This window comes from Tachysurus fulvidraco, chromosome 8, assembly GCF_022655615.1.
Source record: "Tachysurus fulvidraco isolate hzauxx_2018 chromosome 8, HZAU_PFXX_2.0, whole genome shotgun sequence".
Classification (NCBI taxonomy): Eukaryota; Metazoa; Chordata; class Actinopteri; order Siluriformes; family Bagridae; genus Tachysurus; species Tachysurus fulvidraco.
In genome coordinates this window covers 18,033,255-18,054,567 of record NC_062525.1, presented here as the reverse complement: position 1 = coordinate 18,054,567, position 21,313 = coordinate 18,033,255, and the positions used below count along the sequence as shown (strand labels likewise).

Genomic DNA, 21,313 nt, shown 5'->3' with positions numbered 1-21,313 from the left:
CAAACAAACTGCATGAATCACAACCCTTTATTAACCTTTTTTTTTTCATTTGTCTTTTTTTAAAGGTAAAGGTCATGCGTACATCCTTACAACAGATTTCCCCTTCAAAAAAAAAAAAAAAAAGGTTCAATGTGAAGATCCATTAGAAAGCTGGAACTGTTTCTGGAACTGATTAAAATAAAATCAATCTCAAAATTATTTTTTAAAGAATGTAAATGTATTTTTGGTATCTGGGAGGCCATCGGGGAAAGCAGACAAAGCTCTCTATAGACAGTAACAGGAACTCAGTTTAGATTAAGCAATAAAGCTGAAATAATTCATGTAGACACAGTCATTAACTACTTCAGTTGCAGAAGATTTAATCATTAATTACTGGCCTCCAGCTTGATTATTTTTAGGATTTACTATTCACCATTAGTAATCATTAGATATTGTAGATCTTCTTAAACACTGATAATTGTTTTTTTTTTGGGGGGTGGGGGGGTGGGGGGGGGTTAGAGCTAGGGAACTAGTTCAGTTGTTTTAATCACAGTTCTGTGGTGTCAGTTTTCCGAACATCACATTGCTGGTAGCCTTGACATACTGTAGATCATACTGTTCTCTTTTTAGTTCCAGGATTTTCAGAAACTCAGCTCAGATCTTCTTAAATATGGAGGTCTTGAGTTTAGGTTTGCCTTTAGCAGCTCCTGGGTCGGCTTGATGGCAGATGATGTATTAAACGTCCTTATATACACATGTATATATATATATATATATATATATATATATATATATATATATATATATATATATATATATATATATATATATGGTGGTGTTTTAGCAGACAAAAGATGTAGGCAGCAATATAATCAGAAAAAAAAACAGTACGATGCCCAGCATGTAAATGGTTAAAAATGTTTGGATATAACCGTGAAATGCTTTATGGAAAACAGAATCAAATGGGAAAATGATAGTCCTCTCATGGTCAAGTGAAACTCTTAATAGGATGTGCAGTTCAATGAAAAGCCAGCCATTCTTGAAGAGAAAAAAAAATCCACAAACTTGAGCCTCAGCATCACACATTCCTCCTTCTTTATCAGCCTTGAAGACTGTTTATTCACATAGAGATGTATGAAGTGTGAATGATTGGTCTTTCATATCCCAAAAAATAGAGCACACTTCACACAGCGTGAATAATAGCAGCAAAGGGAAAATGTAATGGTTGTAGGCTTTAGTGCAGTGTGAAGATGAACAATAAGAGCAGTGAGGTTTGGGTGGATGAAGAATGCTGAATCGATCACAGGAACCTTGAATGCTTTTGACTAATTTCTACCAGTGAAATGACCAAATGAAACCCCCTTTCCTGAACATTCTCTTTTTAATGGTCTGAAGAGAATGCACAGAGCAAATCCTTTCTCCTACAGTCTCTCGTTTAATTTATTTAGTGCATTGTAAGCCTTTGAGGGTTTAAGCTGCAGACAAAAAGCTTTGTTACCATTCTGAAAGAGAGTAAGAGGAACACTTTATGTAGGGCTGAGTAAAGCCCTTGACCTTCCACCGAAAAAGAGATGTGATATTGACAGTTTGGCTGATGTGAATGCAGAAAGTCTTCCTTATTTGTGTCTACAGTTGACATCTTTGAATATAACAAAATCTTTTAGTTTTGCATTGCTCATAAGCACTGTATCTTTTTTTTTGTCTGCATGACATGTTTGTCAGCATGACATCTGCCCATCTGACTGATATGTGGACCTTTTTGTGATGCATGTGATTGTGAGCGAAAGCTTTGCAGAGGCAAAGTGCTGTTTTGAATCCATTGCTACTTCATGATGTTTGTTTACTTCCTCTTTTCAGAAGACAGACAGGCTTGCAGACATCTTTGTCCTTATTGATTTGTTCCTGTGAGGCCGTCGTTCAGCATTCAGGTGAAAATCTGAACGAGCTTATACACAGGCCAGTTTGTAGCTGTACATCAACAACAAAACAGTTCTTTTTGGATAAATGGGAAATGAAACTAAAAACGATTTTTGAGAAAGGTTTGCTGTTAAACGATCTCTCCTGACCATCTTAGAAAAGGAACTTTTTTTTTTTTACAAAGATAATAAGCCTTGATTAAAAAATAAAAACTAACAAAAAAAACATCAACCAGATCAGATGAGATTCAACAATAATTAAAATGATATAGCCTAAACGTTAAAGCAAATATCAGAAGAAAAGAAAAGTTAAACAGCTCTTTAGAGAGAAATTAAGACAGAACACAAAATAAACTTTTAGATCAACTGGCTGAGTCGTACAATAAATTCAGAACAACTGAATAACTGATATCCTCCCCAATGATTCTGCCAGAAAAATGAAATATCTACGGAATCCCTCTCAAAATGAAACCAGATGCAGACAGTAGTGTGTGATGACACATGATTTATGTGACCCCCTGACAGACCTAACTGTTTTCAGGTGGATTTGTCTCAGCTTGGATATCATTCATCATTCTTTACCTAGCAACATTTATCATATGTGAGTTGCTTAGAATTTAGCGGCTTTTTTTTTTTTTACCATAAACTTCGGTAAAAGCCAATTCGTCCAAGCCTGTATGGGGAAAATGAAGATCCGAGGCAGAGTGATGAGAGAAAGTAAGGCAACAAGCTAATCTGCACATACTAAGTCGCTTTTATTAATACAGAACTGCATGCTACAGAGACTGTACAGCATAAACATTTATTCATTACAAAAACATGGTCTGGGAACCATTTCAAATAACTAAAAAAAAAAAAAAAAAGAAAAAAAAAGAAAAGAAAAAAAGAAAAGAAAAAGAAAATGGAAAAAAAAAAAAAAAAAAAGCTAAGAGCATAAAATAGAACAGGAACATCACAGCCGTTAAGGAAACATTCAAACTATTCATTAGCATCGTAATAAACCAGAGAAGAGATTGACGGCTTACAGTCGCATCATGTCAACTACAATGGCACCGAATGGATGATTCTCTTGTAGCTTTTTTACAGCTTCTTGCAACATCAACATGCCTATTTTTTCTATCTACCTACATGTAGTAGTGTACTTAAAAGTGGCAGTTTGTGTATTTTTTGTGTTATTTAATAGTTTTTTTATGAACCTCCTAATATACATCATTTGGCCCTTGAGGGTTTATACAGTATGATGATGTCTGTCTTTTATTAAGTTTAAATTTTAATATTTGACAATCTGCTACCAAACACATTTGTTATAGCAACATTTATACTACATACATAGCAATCTATGTAACGTCACAGCAAAGTATGGTTGAGGAAAAAAAAAAAAAAAAGGAAAACAAAACAAAAAAGGAAAAACGAAACCAAAGGAAAAAAAAAACCTGACAAACCTACAGCATTGTAAGAGGGGGAGTGAAAATTAGCACGATTTCGGCACAGAAGATCTGTACACAATTCTACAGTCCAGTGGAGATGAACTTGCAATTAAAAAGGATGGGCTTTAGATAATGAAAACCAATTACTAAAGACACAGTATTCACTATCCCCCCCGTTTCAAGTCTTCTTTTCTCCTACTGAAAAATGGCTTATAGATATGGGTTGTTTTTTTTTTTTGTGTTTTCTTTTTTAGAAATTAAGTTGTGCATACATCTGTTTTGGAGAATCTACATTGTGTTGGTGAAACTCTGGTCTTCAGCAAAAGAAGCAAATGTTAAAAACAAAACAATTTAACTTCAAAACCTCCTTGTAAAAATGGATCATTTATATATATATAAGTTGCTTACATTAAAAAAAAAAAAAGAATATTTGTACAATGTATTAAGAAAAAGAAAATATTTCGAAAAGGGACAACATACAGGATACAACGAGCAATCTCTAAAGCAATAAATACTACTGGTCCTAGCGTTGTGACATTTTGTATTGTATACCACAATCCCCACCCTCCCACCCCCCCACCCCACTTAAAACAGTCCCCTAAACATTCCTCCAACTGAGTCTACCCCCCCCAACCCACCTCCACCGCCCTCCCACGGTAAACAATGACAAAAAAAAATAAAATAGACAACGCAATGGAACAATGCATATTAACACAGTTACCCCCCCCCAAATATTTCTGTACATTTAAACAAGAACAAGTAACATCACAAATAAAGTTGTTCCTCAGCTGGAGAAGTGTGTCTCCACGGTCCTCGTGCCCTCCATGTTCTGAACAGGTGTAAAATGATTGGTTCGCAAGCTCGTATTTAATACAAATAATGAAGAAGAACCAACTTTTAAAAAGGGCTCACTGAATCCTCACCTAGACTACTTTTATATCTGTCATTTAACATGTCTATTTCAATTTACATAACAGGTATTCTTTTTTTTATGTTGTACAGTAAAAAAAAAAAGAAGGAAAAAAGTCTTACATTTTGGCAGACTCGTATAGCTATACTCTACAACTCATTTTACTTTATCATCAATATTATTATTATAGTTTCATTTATTTTCGATAATGACAGGTCAAATATTGACCAATGAACTTTGATAAAAGAATTAACTAATTTCAAAAGCCATATGTGACAGAAAAAAAGAAAAGAAAAAAGAAAAGAAAAGAAAAAAAAAACACAGGAAAAACGTAAGTGTCAGCAGACAGAAAGGGAGGAGTTGAAAGCTGGTAAATCTGAGCCAGTTATGCCTAGTCTATTGACTTGGTTACGAGCGAAAGCGGTTGCGTTGGGGCAGAGCTGGGCAACAGAGAATGGGAATGACATGCCAATGCAGGCTGAGAGGAGGCAGAGCCTGAGGGGCGAGACGTTGACACTTCTGAAGGGTCCAAGGAGCCATTGTGGGCGGTTCCGGGGGTTTTGCCTGCCCCTGAGTTGTCCAGCAGAGCTAAGGGCGGAGGCAGGGCCATGGACAGGTGATGGTGTTGGTGATGTGAGGATGAGACCAGGGGGCCCGGTTTCATAGTCAGTGAAAGAGGTTGCATTTGTTCAGTCTGTGGTTTGGACTCTTTCGAGGGCGGAGAATTGGGGACCATGGAGGGGGAGGATGGGGGCGACTCTAGTAAGCTTCCATCCGAAGAGGGAGGACTGACACAGCTGCCTTCACCTTGAATGTAGCGAATGCACTTCTTTTTTCTCCTGCAAACAGAGAGCAGGTTTGTTTAACTCCTACGTGATCGCAGCAGTGCTTTCCAACTTGTCAGTAAGCTTGTAAGAAAGACTTAGCATCCACTTAAATGCACATCCTACATCTCACAGTTCTGCTCACGTATATGAAGACTGGTGAGATTCAGTCAGTTTTGCCCGTTTCAGAACGGCCGAACTAAGCTCGGTCATTTTCAGATATAGATTGGACATCTAATTGGATGCTATAGCTTTCTGAGAATGCCAATACAAACAGATGAGCAGCTGAGCACTGTCTCTCTGCCATTGACTTCCTCTCACCTTCCATCCAATAACACACATGCAAAGAAGACAGACATGGAGGAAAATGAGCTACAGAAATACAGATGCCAGATGGGTAGACAGTGAGACAGATGGGAAAATGAGGACAAGAAGCTCTAGGATGAGGAATTTGGAAGAATAAATACTGCCGATGTTCAGAGGGACACAGCCAAAGAGGTGAAACACTACATCTCTCTTTGTTTTCTCTTACTAGGATAACAGAACGAGCTTGAAACAAAGAACTCCACCCCAGTGCGGCAAACCGCCCGGGACTCCATTCGGTTTACACATCAGCTTGAATTATTATACTCCTCTTTTTCCCTTCCTTTTTTCATGTCTCTTTACTGCTTTTTTCTGCATGTTCCTTGGGGGGAGTTCAGATGGAGAGGTAAGAGGTTAGAGGAGATGCGCTACTCTCAGCCTGCCCCTAAGACATGTGTGTGAGTGTTGTGCACAGAGGTCGCGCCGCCATGTTTGCATTTCTGCTCGGGTCAGGACCCTCCCTCGTCTGCTACGCCTACGGCCAGCCATTCCAGCCAGCCACACGGGCAAACACAGCAGCACCAAGCCAGTACGCCGAGAGGGGTGCGAGAGGAAAAGAGAGCAAGAGATATTGAGTGAGAGTGTGAGCGAGTGATAAATAGAGAGAGAAGGATAGAGAGAGAGAGATTTCCAAAGTCTCCTAGGTGCTTGGATGCATACCCTGTTTTGAATCAGAAGGAAAGAAAGAGACAGGAACCAAAGAGAGATGGAAAGAGAGCTAAAACCCTCAGTGTACCTTGCCCTAGCGTGACCTGACCCCATACCCCTGCCAAAAAGGGAAGAGAAGAAAAAAAAAACCCTAATGCCTCAAGGCCACATTAAGCTATTCAGTTTCCTACAGGTTTGTAAGACAGGGACAGAAAAACAAACAGTGAACATGAGAACAAAAAGATAGGGGGAGCTATGGAGTAAGAAAAAGATTGTGAATTTGGTTGTAACTTTTTCCTTTTTTTTATATATATCATCAGTGTAAGTCCTGTTGAAATCCAGGTGAGGATTGTTTCTTAAGTTATACCCCTGCCCGGTCTTATGCAAGTATAGGTTTGTGACAAAAGTAAGAGAAAGAGAGCCAGAGGGACAAGGACAAGGATACAGACTGTCTGGGAGACGCATTTAAGATGAGAAGGAAGGGATGAGACAAGATAGAAATGGATATAGTTGAAGGAAGAGGCAGGCGTTTGATCCAGACAAATACCCTGTATGGCTAAAGGACATGCACAACATGCATTTGTTTGAAGAGAGCTGTGAGGTAGCACAGTCATAAAGATAGAGCTGTGAGGTAGCACAGTCATAAAGATAGAGCTGTGAGGTAGCACAGTCATAAAGATAGAGCTGTGAGGTAGCACAGTCAAAAGTGTGTCACTATTAGGATAGAACTGATGAGCTATGAAGCACAGTAAAGAGGATCGAGAGTGTGTTTCTTCAGGGGCAGAGATGGGTGAATGAAAGAAATGAAATGAAAAGATCGACTCAATTACAGTTTAAAGCATTTGCGAGATTTTGATAGTAAACAGTAGAGTTTCCTGTGGACTGAAACACTGTGATCTGGACACACTCCAGAGTGCTGCGCTGTGCTAACTGCCTGTCAAACGGCTGCAAATAAAGCTAATATCCATTTTTAAGAGCCCTATTGATTCTAAGTATCTCCCCTTGTTCCTTATTGATTTCTGCATCTCTGGGGGAATTAGTGCGGATACATCTTTCAGGAAACCGAGCCTAGTGGGGTCTTTTAACCTCCCAGCTCCCTGAATAAAGGGCACAATTACCGGCGCTTCTCCCAAAGCAGCCAAACACACAGGCACCTAGAATGTTTTTTTTTTTTTTTTTGTAGGGACTCTACTCCTTTCTCTCTATCCAGGCTGCTTAACCTGAGTGTGAATGAGTTCATCAAATGAATGAGTCATAAGTAAGGATTAAATGAGGACTGGGTTTAACAGGATGGAAATTTGCTATAATCAGCACAGAGAAGTGTAACAAAACAGAACAGGACAAATATCTGGCATTCGCAGTGAAGGCAGGAGATGGAGGAAACACAAGTGAGACACAGAGAAGGGTATTACTTAGCAGAAACAAATACCTACCATCAACATATTTCCAATTCAAAGACTGCTTGTGTTAGAACAGAAAGACAAGAGGTTGGGACTGAGTAAAGGGTTATCAGAGAGGTCGGGGGAAGAGGAGGAGGAGAGGGGGAAGGAGAGGTTAGAGCGGGGGTTGAGTGGGGAAGACAAGAGGCTACATCACAACAAAGTTTATACAGAAGGTTGATAAAGACTGTTCTGATGGCAGAGATATACCATAGGGCAGAAAATGGACACAATGGTAAATAGCGGGTTTACAATGAACTGTTGTAGGACGTGATGTCAAATATAGGCTATAGATGATGCGTGATTATAATCGCAGACAGACATATAGCTCCAGAAAGTTCCACTTTCTGCCCCAGGAGTTCAGCTGCTCTGTTAGAGCACAGTAACAGAGTGAAAGATACCCAAACCTATTTGCCAAACATATAAAAGACTGAAGAGACTTGAAGAAGAAAAACAAACAGTAAAAGTGGTGAGAAGAAGAAATCAATCTTCATCTTTTCACAGTCATCATTATGATCTACATCCTTCCCAAAAGTGCCTTTCGGAGTATACCTGCAGGGTTTGCACCATAAACTGAGTTGGTCAAGCCCGAACAAGGCACGGCACTTCTTAGGGGTATTTGCATCTGTTAGCCAAAAAGGTAGACACAAAAACACACAAGGAAAACAAAAAATGGACATGTCATTTGGACAAACAAGACATGTAGCTAGAGCATAGGTTTCAGCAGGGGACACTGGCACAGCACTTCCCCGACACTTACCAGATGTTTCCAATCCTAACCCTTCTCAGCCACGTCCCCTTTTCAGTCAGAATATTCGATATATTTCACAATTTATCTACTCGGATCATACGGTTTAGGTTTAATAAATATACACATACATTCTGCCAATCTGTGATAAAAAAATAAAATAAAAATACATGCTGCTTGCATTTAAAAGCACTCACTCATTCAAGTGCACCCCCACACAAAAAAGCAGTCATACACCATTACGTCTATTGGCATGACCCAGGATCACAGTGGCAAAAGCAGCTGATTGGTAGCATAAGGGGTGGCGTGGAGATAGAGAGAGAGATAGAGGGGGGTAGGGGGGTGGAGGTAGAGGCTTGCGAGAGGCAGACACAGGGAGGATTTGCCAGTGTAAGAGTTTCCCCAGCTGTCACCTGCTCTAGCGTACCTGCCAGCACACCAGATACACACCTGCACGGGCCACACCAGTTATTCTGCTGATCGAGACCAAAGCGTGCGCGACACTTCTTAGGGGCACTCAGGTCTGAGCCGACGAAGGGAGGAGAAGCCAGCAGAGGGAAGGGGAAAGGACCACAAAGTGAAAAGAGGGAGGGAAATAAAAGGGAAACCGATGAATCTAAATCACTCCAAGTCACAACATCATATTACTTTTTATTGCCAAAGATATTCCCAGATTCAAATTATTGCTTTAAACTGTGCAGTACTGTTTTTTTTTTGTTTTGTTTTTTTACAGACTTGCATATTCATGATAGTTTTCAAACATTAGTTAAAAAAAAGTTAGCAATCAATGTAAAAGTTAAAAAAAGTAAGAAATGAGAGCAAAAGGATATGCAGACAGAAATCAGAATAAGAGCAAAGCAACATAAAGTTGTAAGTAAGAAATGCTTGTATGTTAATAGCATGTGATGCAGCGTATATGATTACATGTCTGCCGCAGGTCTGTTCTCTGGTTTACGGTGAAGGACATGAGAGGACAGAGTGGCAAAATGTTCATTAGTTGCAGCAAGTGAAACTTTACACATCCAGAGAGTGCAGGTTGCTGAGAGCCTGGGCCTGTGTTCATCAGCCTCTCACAGCCAGTGTGTGGAGATGTGAAGATGAACAAGGCTTCCAGCTGAGGAGCAGGCAGCCGTACGGGCAAACTACTGAAGCCAGCAGATTAAGGAGGTTTACCCTGATAACGTCTCTGGTTATTATCTGTATTTTTTTTTTTATCTCTTTATATATACACTACAAATATACTATATACTATAGAACTATACTATGACTATATACTGCAACTTGTGTTTGTAAAATGGAAACATTTTAACATGACTGGATTCTTAACATCTTTGCAAGAGATTTTATTACAAGCAAAGGGAAGTATGAAAAAAATGGAATAAACATAAGAGCAAAATTAAAATGAGCGAAAGGGCAAACCAGAGGCGATTCGTTCTTGAGAGAGAATTGGAGGATAAATGAATAGAGAGCAGTAAGGATATGGAAAGATGTAGCTAGGATCATTCATGAATAAATACAATGTACTGCACACAGATAGATGACTAGATATAAAATAAACTAGAAGAGGGGGAAGAGAAGAAAGTTAGTAATTTAAGACTCAAAATGACATTAGCACCTGTAATCGGAGGGAGTGAAAGGCAAGGGTTTGGAAAATATTCTCTGTGTTCTGGAAGAAAAAGAACAGATAGAGAGGTCTTCAAAAAAGGGCTCCATGTTGGAAAAAAGACCGCAAATATATCATTACTCGCATTTCTCCGACAAATCTCACAATATAGATCAAGAGTCAGAATCATAAGAGCATTGTAAAGAAAAAATGTCAAATGAGGAAAATCAAAGAACTAGCAAACCTCCTTAATTTAAAAGAGATGGGTGATTTTTCATTCATCCTTTTATTTGTTTAAACGATGTTATATCAGTTTTATTCATGCAGCAGGCATAGCTCAAAGTTAAACACAGACAGAACAAACATAAGGCATAGGCCAGTGGCATCACACACATGCACACACACACACTCAGCAGCAGCAGCAGCAGCAGCAGCAGCAGCAACAGCAACAGCAGCATGGTCAGTTTTCGCACAGAAACAGCATTCATTCAGTAGCATGATTAACACACACACACACATGCTCACACACGCTCACAGAGCTCACACTATGCTAAATGCTGGAGAGGGGGCTGTGCTAGGAGGGACGACGTGCTGGGGTGTAGGATTCATGCATATTCAATGTTATTAGTGCTCGACATGAGGCTGGGGTTGGGGATAACAAGCAGTCTAACATGTAAATATTGCATTGGGTAGCATAACTATATACAAGATGAGGCAGGCAAAAAAAAAGGGGGATGAAGAGAAAAAAGCTGGACTTTTATCTTTGAGATGTCACCCTTGTGACAGATGATGGATCTGCTCTAATATGAGACATAATTGCATCTCACTTACCATTGCCATCTGCCTGCTGCTTTTCCCTTTTTCTCTTCTTCTTTTTCCCCTGTTGGTTAGCAGCCAAAAAAAAGAAATAGACAGGAACCTTAGTTATTATATTGCAAGAAAAGGCCAAGACATAAAGTGAACAAGAGAGCCGTGCTTTTACTCATTCATTTATTCATGCACGAGCCTGAAGGAGTGGAATGCCACTGTGGGCCATAGCGCAACTTTCCCTTTCTCTCTCTCGTATTTTTCCTTTTTTTTTTTCTCTGTGTTTATTCCTTTGTTTTTCGAGCTACTCCTTTATTTTCCGTGTGCTGTGAAATCATTTAGGGCTCCTGAGATATGTTTAAAAGAGTCAGATTACTTGGGGGAGAGAGAGGATGAGAGCTCTCTTCCTAACTCCTGCTCATATGTTGATTCACCTCCTTATGGCTGATCATGCAGCTGTCTACAGACTAGGTCAAGGTTGATCTATTGGACCTGAGCAAGTACTTAATGATTATCTTGTTCAGAGGCTGAGATTTATTAAACTAAAGCGACTCTTGTTTAGTTCTTTTCCTTTGCTCTGGCTGCGAGGCATCAGACAGCAGTGGGAGTGACAGATTGGGCGGAGGGCGATTTGTCGGGCATGTGGGAGCGGCGATGCACTCTGTCTGCGCCTTAAAACGGTGTGGTCATCCCCCGTTGCTGCTGTCTCAGCTGTGGAGAGACATTCTCTTTCATCAGATCTGTGAGGCATTTAGACCCTGCGGTTATTTAATTACTCTGATCTGAGCTCGTCTTTCTTTTTTTTAGGTGAACCACTGGAATACTAATGAAAGCAGCTGAGAGTGAGTGAGAACGTGACTGAGTACATGTGCAGAAGGAGAGAAGCTTTGCTGTGTGAGCAGACGCTCAGGGATGCGTCATAGGCCTGACCTTAATCCGCTCAGAGCGAGCTGAACTGGTATGGCCTGAGCTACGAATGCTACAAAGCAGTAATCTACTAGATCCCTTCGTTTTGGATATATACAGAGAAACACCCTCCGACCTTAATGTGTGAAAAGAAGCCTGAAAACCTAAAAACATACATAGTTGTCTCGTGCTGACCAGCCGGGGTAGAGCTGCATGTGTAGCTGTCGTTCTTTCCTGGCAAGCTCGTAGTATTTGGCCTGCTCCTCTCGAGACAGGGCATGCCACTGATGAAATAAAGAAGAAACAGATGCATGTTAAAGCATTAGAGTTCATTTTTTCATTATAAACAGTGAAAATAGTTTGTGTGTGTGTGTGTGTGTGTGTGTGTGTGTGTGTGTTTGTGCGAATCCTGGAGCTCTCACCCTTCGGCCCAGGATTTGATTGATAGCTGCGCTCTCTTTCAGCGTGCATTCTGCCACTACTTTGGCCCTCATCTCCTTCATGTACAACATGAATGCATTCAGAGGCTTCTTTATGTGCGGCTTCTTCTTTTCATCCTCCTTTTTCTGGTCCTGATGTTTCCTGTTGGATTGAAACAGATGTTTTTGGGTAAGGGGACGTGTGTCGGCATTGACGACAGTTTGAATTGAAATCGGGTCTGATAGTAAAAAAGCCGTGTGTATGTTTGTGTGTTTGCTTTTGAACTCACGAGCTGTTGAGCGTGCTGATGTCACTGTGAGAGGACTCCTGTTTGACGTTGGGCGTGACGATGGCGGGGTGTGGGATGCCCGTGGTGTGCAAACTGTGATGGGGGGGCACCATGTGGGGTGGGAATCTGGAGGAGAGAAGACTGTGTAAATCGTCAGAATGGTCACGGGTGAAATGGGGGCAGATACACACACATATACATAATATATTTATGCACAATGTTATTTAGTTGACTAGGAATTCGGGGAAAACTGCAGATGACAAATGATCTCATTGGTTACTTTAAAGTTTTATGCCTTATTTGATTGGCTGATTCTGAACTTTCTTCTTTTTTGGTTAAACCCACTGTGGTCTCATTCTCTGTCCTCCTTCCAATTCTCCAGAAAATTAATACAACTGGTTTCTCATAACTGTAGGGATTGAAGAGATTATCTTTAATAGGTTCATAAAGATACATCACATCATCCTCCCTAAACACAAAGTAATTAGCCCGGAGAAAGCCTAAATTAAACCGCTGTGTAGAAAGCAAGTGTAGTTGTGTATGTATGTGTGTGAGCTGTGCAAATCCTTACACATATCTAAGAATAAGAGTGGAAAATGATGAAAAAAAAGAGCAGGAATATTAAAAAAAAAAAAACAAAAAAAAAAAAAACAGCTCATTATCCGGCTGAGTCTGGCTTCATAGCTTGGAGCCAGAATATAATGATGAGCATAAACTCACAAGGAACAACTAGTTTCTGTTAGAGGCACTCTCTGGGGATGGTGTTTACCCAAGTCTCTCCTCCTCTCCTCCCGTCATCGCTGACACATGTGTGTTTGCGCCGTGTCACATGCCTGCCTCTGCTGAAGGCGACCTGTACTATAGCGGTGGCTCCGCCATCATTAGAACCCCCCACTTCACCCATTCTCCTGCATACTTGTTAAAATTTTCTCTGTTCCACCACCCAATCCCCCCCCCTGCTCTGCTTCATAGTGCCCCATCAGTCCCTGAATGCCCCCTCCCACCAGTGCCGCTTCCGCTGCGAGGCCCAGGTTATGGTTTAAACATGACGGCCATGTCTTTGATGCAGAGGGCATCATCCAGCTCATCAACACAGAGCTGAGACTGCCACCAATTTAACCCTACTACTGAGAATATGAGAGAGAGCGAGAGAGCGAGGGAAACAGAGGTAGAGAAAAAAAAAGGGGGAAAGAAAAGAAAGGGAGAGAGGGCCCCTGCAGGCTGCAACATCTCAATCTTCTCCCTCACCAGCCACATGACAGCGAGAGCCATTTAATTGCGATCGGAGCTGCGGCCCCGTGTCTGTTTAATGTATAATGACCCTGCCGGTGTACTCTTTTTCTCCCTCTAGAAAAGAACGGATGGGAGCATAGGTGCAGATGGAGGAACATATCAAAGGGCAAGCACAGACAGGGGGTCTTACACTTCCTCCTCCTGCCACTCGGGATGGGTGATGGACCCGTACAGCCTTCACCCCATTATCAAAATAATGTAGCTCATTTGCCAGATCCAAGTCCACTCTGCTCAAATGTATATTTCAGCAGGTCACTGTGGTACCTGGCTGCAGTGAGGACTGTTCTGTTAGCGCTGTACGTTAAAATACAGACTAAACGGTGCTAATGCCATGTCCTGTAGAGGGAAATCCTTGCAACATCTCTCTCTCTCTCTCTCTCTCTCTCTCTCTCTCTCTCTCTCTCTCTCTCTCTCCTTTTGAGACAGACTAAATGATTATTCGTGGCTCTCATTATTTTTTTCCAGGAGGTGGGGAGAACATGGGGTAGAGTTCAGCTGTGCTGCTGCAGTTTTTGACACAAACATGCTAAAGCACTTTTGCTGCACACAGACACAAGACTACCACCTATTAATCTATGCTAATTCAATTATAGATTATCAAAACACATTAGCTCTTCCCCAGCCCAGCTCCAATCCCCCTAGCCCCCATTCACCAGATTCAATTAGACAGCACTGGAAATAGGATGATCACGATATAAAGGGCTCATTAGAGGGGAATTAGCTGTCACTTAAGACCAGGTCCACTAGAGGCTGGGAAGCGTGCGTGGTGCACACACACACACACACACACACACACACACACACACACACACACACACACACACACACACACACACACACACCTGAGTATAGAGCTTTAGCAGAGCTCAGCCAGCCATAGCAGTGTACAAACTGCAACCCTACAGACTTAAAGCTGCCGCACACACACAACGCCATGCAGGACCTCACTAATAACTGGATCTACAGCAGGGTTCCTGCCCGTTTATTCTAAAAACATTCCAGTTTTCAAGTCTTTTCTCACGAAAAGAGAAAACTTTGAAATGCATTCATAAATGAAATGATAGCTAAAGACAATGAATTGGTGGCTTAAGACTTGGGGCAAAAAAAACCAACCCCAACATAAAGAGAATTTCCACACTGACATTATCAAATTGTTTTCTGACTTTCGATAGAAAGCGTCTTTCAATTCACACCCGAACAGGAGGATCATGGGCCTCACCGAGAAGGATCCCAAAATATTTATTACATGATGTGTATTAGGTGTGATTAAAAAAAAAATGTGCGAAAGCAAACCGACTCAATATTTAATCACTGAGTAAATACAGATTTGCAATCAGCAACAATGAATGTTACCTCCATTAGTGAAGTACTAATGACGAATGAAAATCACATCATAGCAATTTATCACGCTATTAATTTAAAAAAATCCAATCGACTGAGGACATTTTAGAATAAAATGCACAGTGTTATAATAATAATAATGGTAATCTGTACATAATACAGAATAAAATGATAAATTACACCTATGATGAAAAATGATTGAACTGAATGCAGGTAAAATTCCTGAACGTGTCATAATAGTGATATTCTCTCTGGCTGTTAGGCACACAGCTGAATACTGGGCTTTTTTTCTACACACACTAACCTCAGGTCAGGCTTCACAAGTATTTCACTCACACCAGTTCTCTTCTTATTTCTCTCTCTCTCTCTCTCTCTCTCTCTCTCTCTCTCTCTCTCTCTCTCTCTCTCTCTTATCCATCAATGTCCTGTGGCTCAGCAGGACCAGCCTTGTGAAGCTGTTTTTCCAATCGCACTGCAATTAAATGGGAGTTTGTCGTTGTCTGGAGACAGACTGGGCTTCTCAAAACTATAAACCAGACCTGCCTCGCTTTCAGGGCTCTTTTATCATCATCACCACCACCATCATCACCATCATCATCTCTGAGCTGTGGGTGACATGCGGCAGGATGAGGGAGGATTATATGGAGCAGTGGAAGGAGGGATCCATGGTAGGTAAGAGATTTTTCTTTTGCACCTTTTTTCGGGTTTTGAACATAAGAGCGGCGACACGATAAGATGATTTGTCATCTGCAGTTAACTCCTCCTTCTGCTAAGCATCTGAGAATCCCTGTGGAACGATTGCAGTGACATGCACACGGCATAGAAATTCTCCCTTGGGAGTGTTTATGTACTCTTAATGATGGCCACAAATCTCAAAAGCAAAAGCAGTGTGAAAAGCAGCAATCCCCAGCCTCAGCACCGGCTTTTTTTATTTTTCTGTGCCGCAGCACTGAAACAACCTAGAAGGCATTCGCAATCTATCACGTTCTGTAATGAGCGTCAGAGATAAACGCTCTTCAGGGATCTCATTATAAAATAATAACAATAATTAATATTTGAATAGAGATCAGCATGCTGGGGACTGGCTTTCTGATTGCTGAGGCATGAGCAGACTCTTCTTAAGGGAAAGCCTGTTTGACGTGTGTTATATCTAAGTCTAGCTGTATTCACTTTGTGTGTGCTGTCCCAGGGTGCAACTCACCTTGACATGGATGCGTTGACAGTGAGGGCAGTTGGGTAGGGGTGTCTAAAACCTCCCGTTGTGATTGGGTAAACCGGTTGACCTTGCCTGGGAAAAGAAGAAAGGGATGAAGGTAAAGCAGGGGATAAAAAAAAGGGGTGAACAAAGCTTCCCTCTCCATGCAGACTGCTTTATTCTCATTTGATCGTGACAAAAATCTAGGGGATTGCAGAGCGCCGATCAAAGGGAAGCAAACTCTGAACAATTTGAATTCCACAAATCTGATAGGAATGGCTAATTAAATTTCATAACCCTGTGCTTGGTGTCGATGGAGGCCCCTCTTCCCCGAGCTGGAACTAGGTGTTTTGTTGTGATAATTAAAGACGAAGCACCAGGCCCTTTAATGGAGCCATCACGCTAATTGAGGTCTACACATCCAAAGACAAACAATAATGAATGTAAATTTATACCAAAATAAAGTGCAGCAAATCAAAGGACCATGGCTGTGCTTGGGGCCTCTCTCGGTATTTAGATCGCGGTGAGAAAACATTAAATTAACAGAGCTTAATTTGTAGCCTTTTGTCATATTAACAAGTGTTGACAAGAGTTACCAGGGGAGAGCCCCTATGTGGAATTGTGGGTAAAATACGGGCAATCACAGTTCATTACTCTAATCGGACAATACAGACATGCAAAATAGCGTTTCCCACAAAGAAACAACCTAAGGTTCAGGGGAGGAAGAAAGCCACAGTGCATTGATGTGGGTCTCAGAGGTGTTTTGCTTTAATGTATAAACTGTATAAAGAAAGAGAGCTTTAATATGACCATGCACGTGTCTTTAAACTGCTTAATCGCCAATGTGCAAGGTACAGGAGTGACATTATTATCCCCGTCAGAGGGGGAGACAGAGATGATGGAAATGACATTTTAAGCTGTCAGTTATGACTTCATTACTGAGATAGAATAAAACCGAACACATCAGTGAAATTGAGGACAAAAAAGAGGAATAAAATGGTTTGCTTACTGTGGTACTAACCATCCTAACGGATGGGGGATCTGGCCTACGGTGCCAGGAGACAGAGGGTAGTACGGAGATATATCTGGAGGATGTGGAGGCCTCGGAATTCCTACGAGAACATTTCAGAGAAAGAAACGATGCACACTGTCAAGATATTCATCTCCTTATCCTCAAATTAGAGGATCATTGAGTATAGTGATAAGTGTACACAGTAGATAAGTAGATAGCTCTACAAGCTGAGCAGAGAGACAGAAAGAAAGGGAGAGAGAGAGGAGTTGTGCTCACAGACAGCATGCACAGGTTTGGATCAAAGCTTGTAGAGGCGGTCGCAAAGTGCTGTGCCGAGTATTACAAAAATAAAAAAAAACAGCAGTAACCTGTCACGTTTGTCGAGGGTTCGAGGGTTAATAATGTGCGATAATTATGTTTTGAGGAATGCTCTGTGTGCTGAGAGAGACTCGCAAATTAACATTAGAATTCAGGTCAAACCTCAGCTTTTCAGCCACTAGGTGGACCCTAAATATCAGCCTCAGTGCAATCTCACTGTGAAGGAAGTGAAACACTTAAACAACTAGAACCTCCTCTTCTGATTCCCAATCAGAGGACTGAAGTGTTTCAGCTTTAGGGCCTCGATGAGAACATGATCTTGCAAAAAGAAAATCTGCGAATGATCTTACTTACTCAATTACACCAACAGTTGGGGCTAGGAATTATATTCAAACACATAGCAATTCTTAGAATGTGACAGGAACTCATGCTTACTAATGGCTTACTAATGAGGAGCTTCATGGCTCCTCCGTCTTTAGAGCATCTAGCAATGTATGTAGCTGATATTTCAGAAACCATTACATATATAAATAACATTTCAAAATGTGATCGAGATGAAGGTTAAGTTCTACGAGACTAGTAAGCATTAAAGCAGGCAGGTTTAATAAATACGCCAGCACACATGCAAGTTCAGGCAAGCGTCTTAACACAGCTTGTTAATTAATAACAACCTAAACTCGATTGAGCGGCTCTATTAACTGTTACACGCTACATTAAACGGCCTCTAAATCCTTATGGGCTCTGTGATGAGGATCATCATGAGAGCAATCAGACCCCAAAACACAGCGAAAACATGTTGTACTTTGTGTGTGCTAAAAAAACAACAACAACAACAAAAAAACAGTAGTGCTAATGAAGTTTATTACCTTTTTTTATTTTGGAATATTATCAAATTTATACTGTATAAGCCTAGCCCTCTCTCTGACCCCTGTAGGTCATATCATTCTACACGCTCACATATTCCTCTCCATATGTTCAGTAAACAGGTCTTCGATTACTGGCCTGTTGCTTTGAGGCTGATGTTAACGTTCATTTGAGGTGGGTTTGGATTGGATGTTTTCCTACCTGTTTTGGGGTCCACGTCTGTCTGTAGGTGTGGAGGAGGGTTCCCCGGCGTGAAGTGTTCATTGCTGTAGGTGATCAGAGGTGTAAGCGGGTGCACATGGTGAGGGTGCTGTACCACCGGGACCTTATTAGACTACAGAGACGGACAGAAGAAAGAGAAAAAGAGAATGAGGCGTTAAGATGTTTTTAATTTGTATATTAAATTAATCATCATTGTTCTAATATTCTGTCAACAAGCAACTAAATCCTAGGCTATCAAATCAAGCATGATGACTCCACTCCAGCCATGGGCCTGAGCTACACTGTAGCTGCAGAGGTGCCGGGCCACAGGATATTGAAACAGGCATCTGACACAGAAATAAAGTCCCCATGGCTGCGGGTTACGCCATATACCCCTCTCTCCCATGGCTTTGCCCAAAGCTATCATTACAAGCACAATCAGGGAAAACCACCTAATAAACCAGGCAATCTAAACACACTCCAGAGCAGACCACAAGTCTCCTACTTATCCCACTCTCAGCTCCCCTTTCCCTGTGGCTCTGACTCAGTACATCCCTGTACCCCTCCTCCTCCCCTCCTGTTCCTCCAGGCTCTGGTTTTTGGGGAGGGCCTGCTTTATAAAATACTGGGAGGGGAGGTCGAGAAAATCCATTTCTGCGTTGTGGCCAAATTGGTTTTAGCTATGTAATCTGCTCTTTGTGCTCCTAAGTGGCACAGGCCCCATTTTCAATTACCCAAGATTACAGTTGAGCAGAGGGGTGCTGAAGCATAGCCTGGCATTAGCGGATTCCCAGCACACTCTACCTAACCAGATTATGGCTCCGCTGTAGATTAGACAGGCCCCACCGCAGCCTGCATGCGAATTACTGTCTGCCTGCAATTCGCCAACAATCCTTTTATTCATCTTCAGGACCCAGCGTGGTGAAGCTAAGCTCTGATGAGGAGCAAGAGGTGATCCAGTAACTATGAAGTCTAGGTTGGGATGGGCATGTAATAACTTGTCGTTTTCTCCTCTTATGACACAACAAGTCAAATCTGGCCCCCAGTGAGATGCTGTGAGGGGCCGATGTGCCTCGTCACAAAGTAGTTAAGGCGCACATGAAACAATGACTGTGACCATTTGTACAGGCTTTTTGAAAGCGGACACAAGCCATCCTTTTGTTCGTACTAATCTCTTGGAGTCGTCGTCCCCCCCCCCGCATTTAGCCAAGGAGAGACCTTGCATGTCGAAGGTTGACTACAGCTTGGGTCTGAGTGGTTAAAGTATTCAGCTAGGGCCCCCTCAGCTAGGGAAAGAGTGAGTGAGCGAGAAAGAGAGAGAGGGGCCACATTGAGAACTGGGGGGTGTTCCACTTCACCATATTCCCAATGAAAGATTAATGAACTGAGCAGAGCTGCTGGGAGAAAGAAAAGGGCTCTGGGGACTCATTCGGGGTCCTGAGCACAGCCACGGCTGGGGAGAGAGTTAGCGAAGGAAAGACCTCAGGAAAAAAAAAAAGAGAAAATAAAATAACAACACGAGTGTTTGGAACGGAGAAACAACTTGTTAAATCTGGAAACAGAAGCTCTGGGAGTGTTTTATTTATTATTATTATTAAATCCCATAGTCAGAAAATGTGGTGATGACAGCTGCCAAACACAGCTGATGAGTTTGCTATTGAGGCAGCAATGCCCCGGTCCACCCATCTCCCCCATAACCTCCCCCTCCATAATGATGTGAAAGAATGTTGTCAATTCTCCCTGTGCTGAAAGGCTTTAGTAGCCATTTAAATGAGGTCTTTTGTCCACGGTTCTCCATTGAGAGACAGTTCCAAATGGCTATCCACTGTGGTCACATTCACCCAGAGACAAGCCAAATGATTTACATCACAGTCAGTGCGGGCCTAACAGGCGCCCTTTCAAACGCCCCACGTTTAATAGGGAGACATTCCGTTTATCTGGAGCACTGGTTACAGTTATACTCTCGCCACACACTAACCTGGCCATGAAAACACTACCGGGACTGAGCAGAGCTGAGAACTGGAAGTACACCTCTAAAAATTACAAAGCTTAAATACTGTAGCTCCTGTGTGACTTTAAGTAAAGCAGGATTTAAGATTTGTGGACTCGAGTCAGGATACAGCTCCGATATCCAATAGCTCGAAGAGAACTTTTGTGTCATTGCTGCATAACTAAGACTTGTGTATTAAAGATGTCTTTACATTTTAACTCAGTAACATCTGCTCCTGATATCGCTGCCTTTGGTTCCTCTCTCTCTCTCTCTCTCTCTCTCACACACACACACACACACACACACACACACACACACACACACACACACACACACACACAACAAAGCAGGTGGATAAATCAATTGTCTCATATTATACAATCAGATCCTGCAAACGTTCTCTTCTCAGAGGACTATTCAACTCCATTAAATCCTCAGTCTTTAGAAAAGCCCTACGTTAAACTTGGCATATTGACCCCTTCTGCTATTATACGACGGCTTCACACTGTTCCTCCAGACATGGCTAATTGTCTCTAGCAGTAGTAGGGAGTGAAAAAGACCACCTACACACACGGCACACAAACACCACAACAGCTTTCTCTCGATCCGACTTCAGGATCGCATACTGATGTGCGAAAAAAAGAGAAATATGGAGGCGTCGTATTTATAATCATCTGCAAGGTGAAGCGCCGTGTTCAAGCATTTGTCAGCACCTCCCACAACCAGCATCAGTGACAGTGAAAAGAAAGATCGTTAAAAGGTTAACAGGAAATAAGACCAAATGAAATAAGTAGCTTTTAGTGTAGATATTTGTCACACA

The 21,313-nt window shown here is 41.7% G+C and overlaps 1 protein-coding gene across 30 annotated transcripts in view; it reads right to left on the bottom strand.

Annotated features, from left to right (window-relative positions):
• Positions 1-2,626: 2,626 nt before the first annotated feature.
• Positions 2,627-21,313, bottom strand: part of tcf7l2 (transcription factor 7 like 2) — a 76,690-nt gene continuing 58,003 nt past the window's right edge. For 3 of the 30 annotated variants that reach the window (XM_027140391.2, XM_027140400.2, XM_027140416.2), the window contains 10 exons: positions 18,504-18,636; positions 17,118-17,220; positions 16,115-16,201; positions 12,280-12,405; positions 11,993-12,152; positions 11,747-11,854; positions 10,689-10,737; positions 9,870-9,920; positions 8,705-8,777; positions 2,627-5,071 (listed from right to left, as the gene is read on the bottom strand). In XM_027140391.2, the coding sequence (XP_026996192.1) occupies positions 4,624-5,071; positions 8,705-8,777; positions 9,870-9,920; positions 10,689-10,737; positions 11,747-11,854; positions 11,993-12,152; positions 12,280-12,405; positions 16,115-16,201; positions 17,118-17,220; positions 18,504-18,636 (1,338 nt within the window). In that variant the 3' untranslated portion in view covers positions 2,627-4,623. Of the gene's footprint in view, positions 5,072-7,499; positions 7,562-8,057; positions 8,132-8,704; positions 8,778-9,869; positions 9,921-10,688; positions 10,753-11,746; positions 11,855-11,992; positions 12,153-12,279; positions 12,421-16,114; positions 16,202-17,117; positions 17,221-18,503; positions 18,637-21,313 lie in introns of those variants that run through there. The other 27 variants (XM_027140388.2, XM_027140397.2, XM_027140389.2 and 24 more) reach the window with 21 other exon arrangements.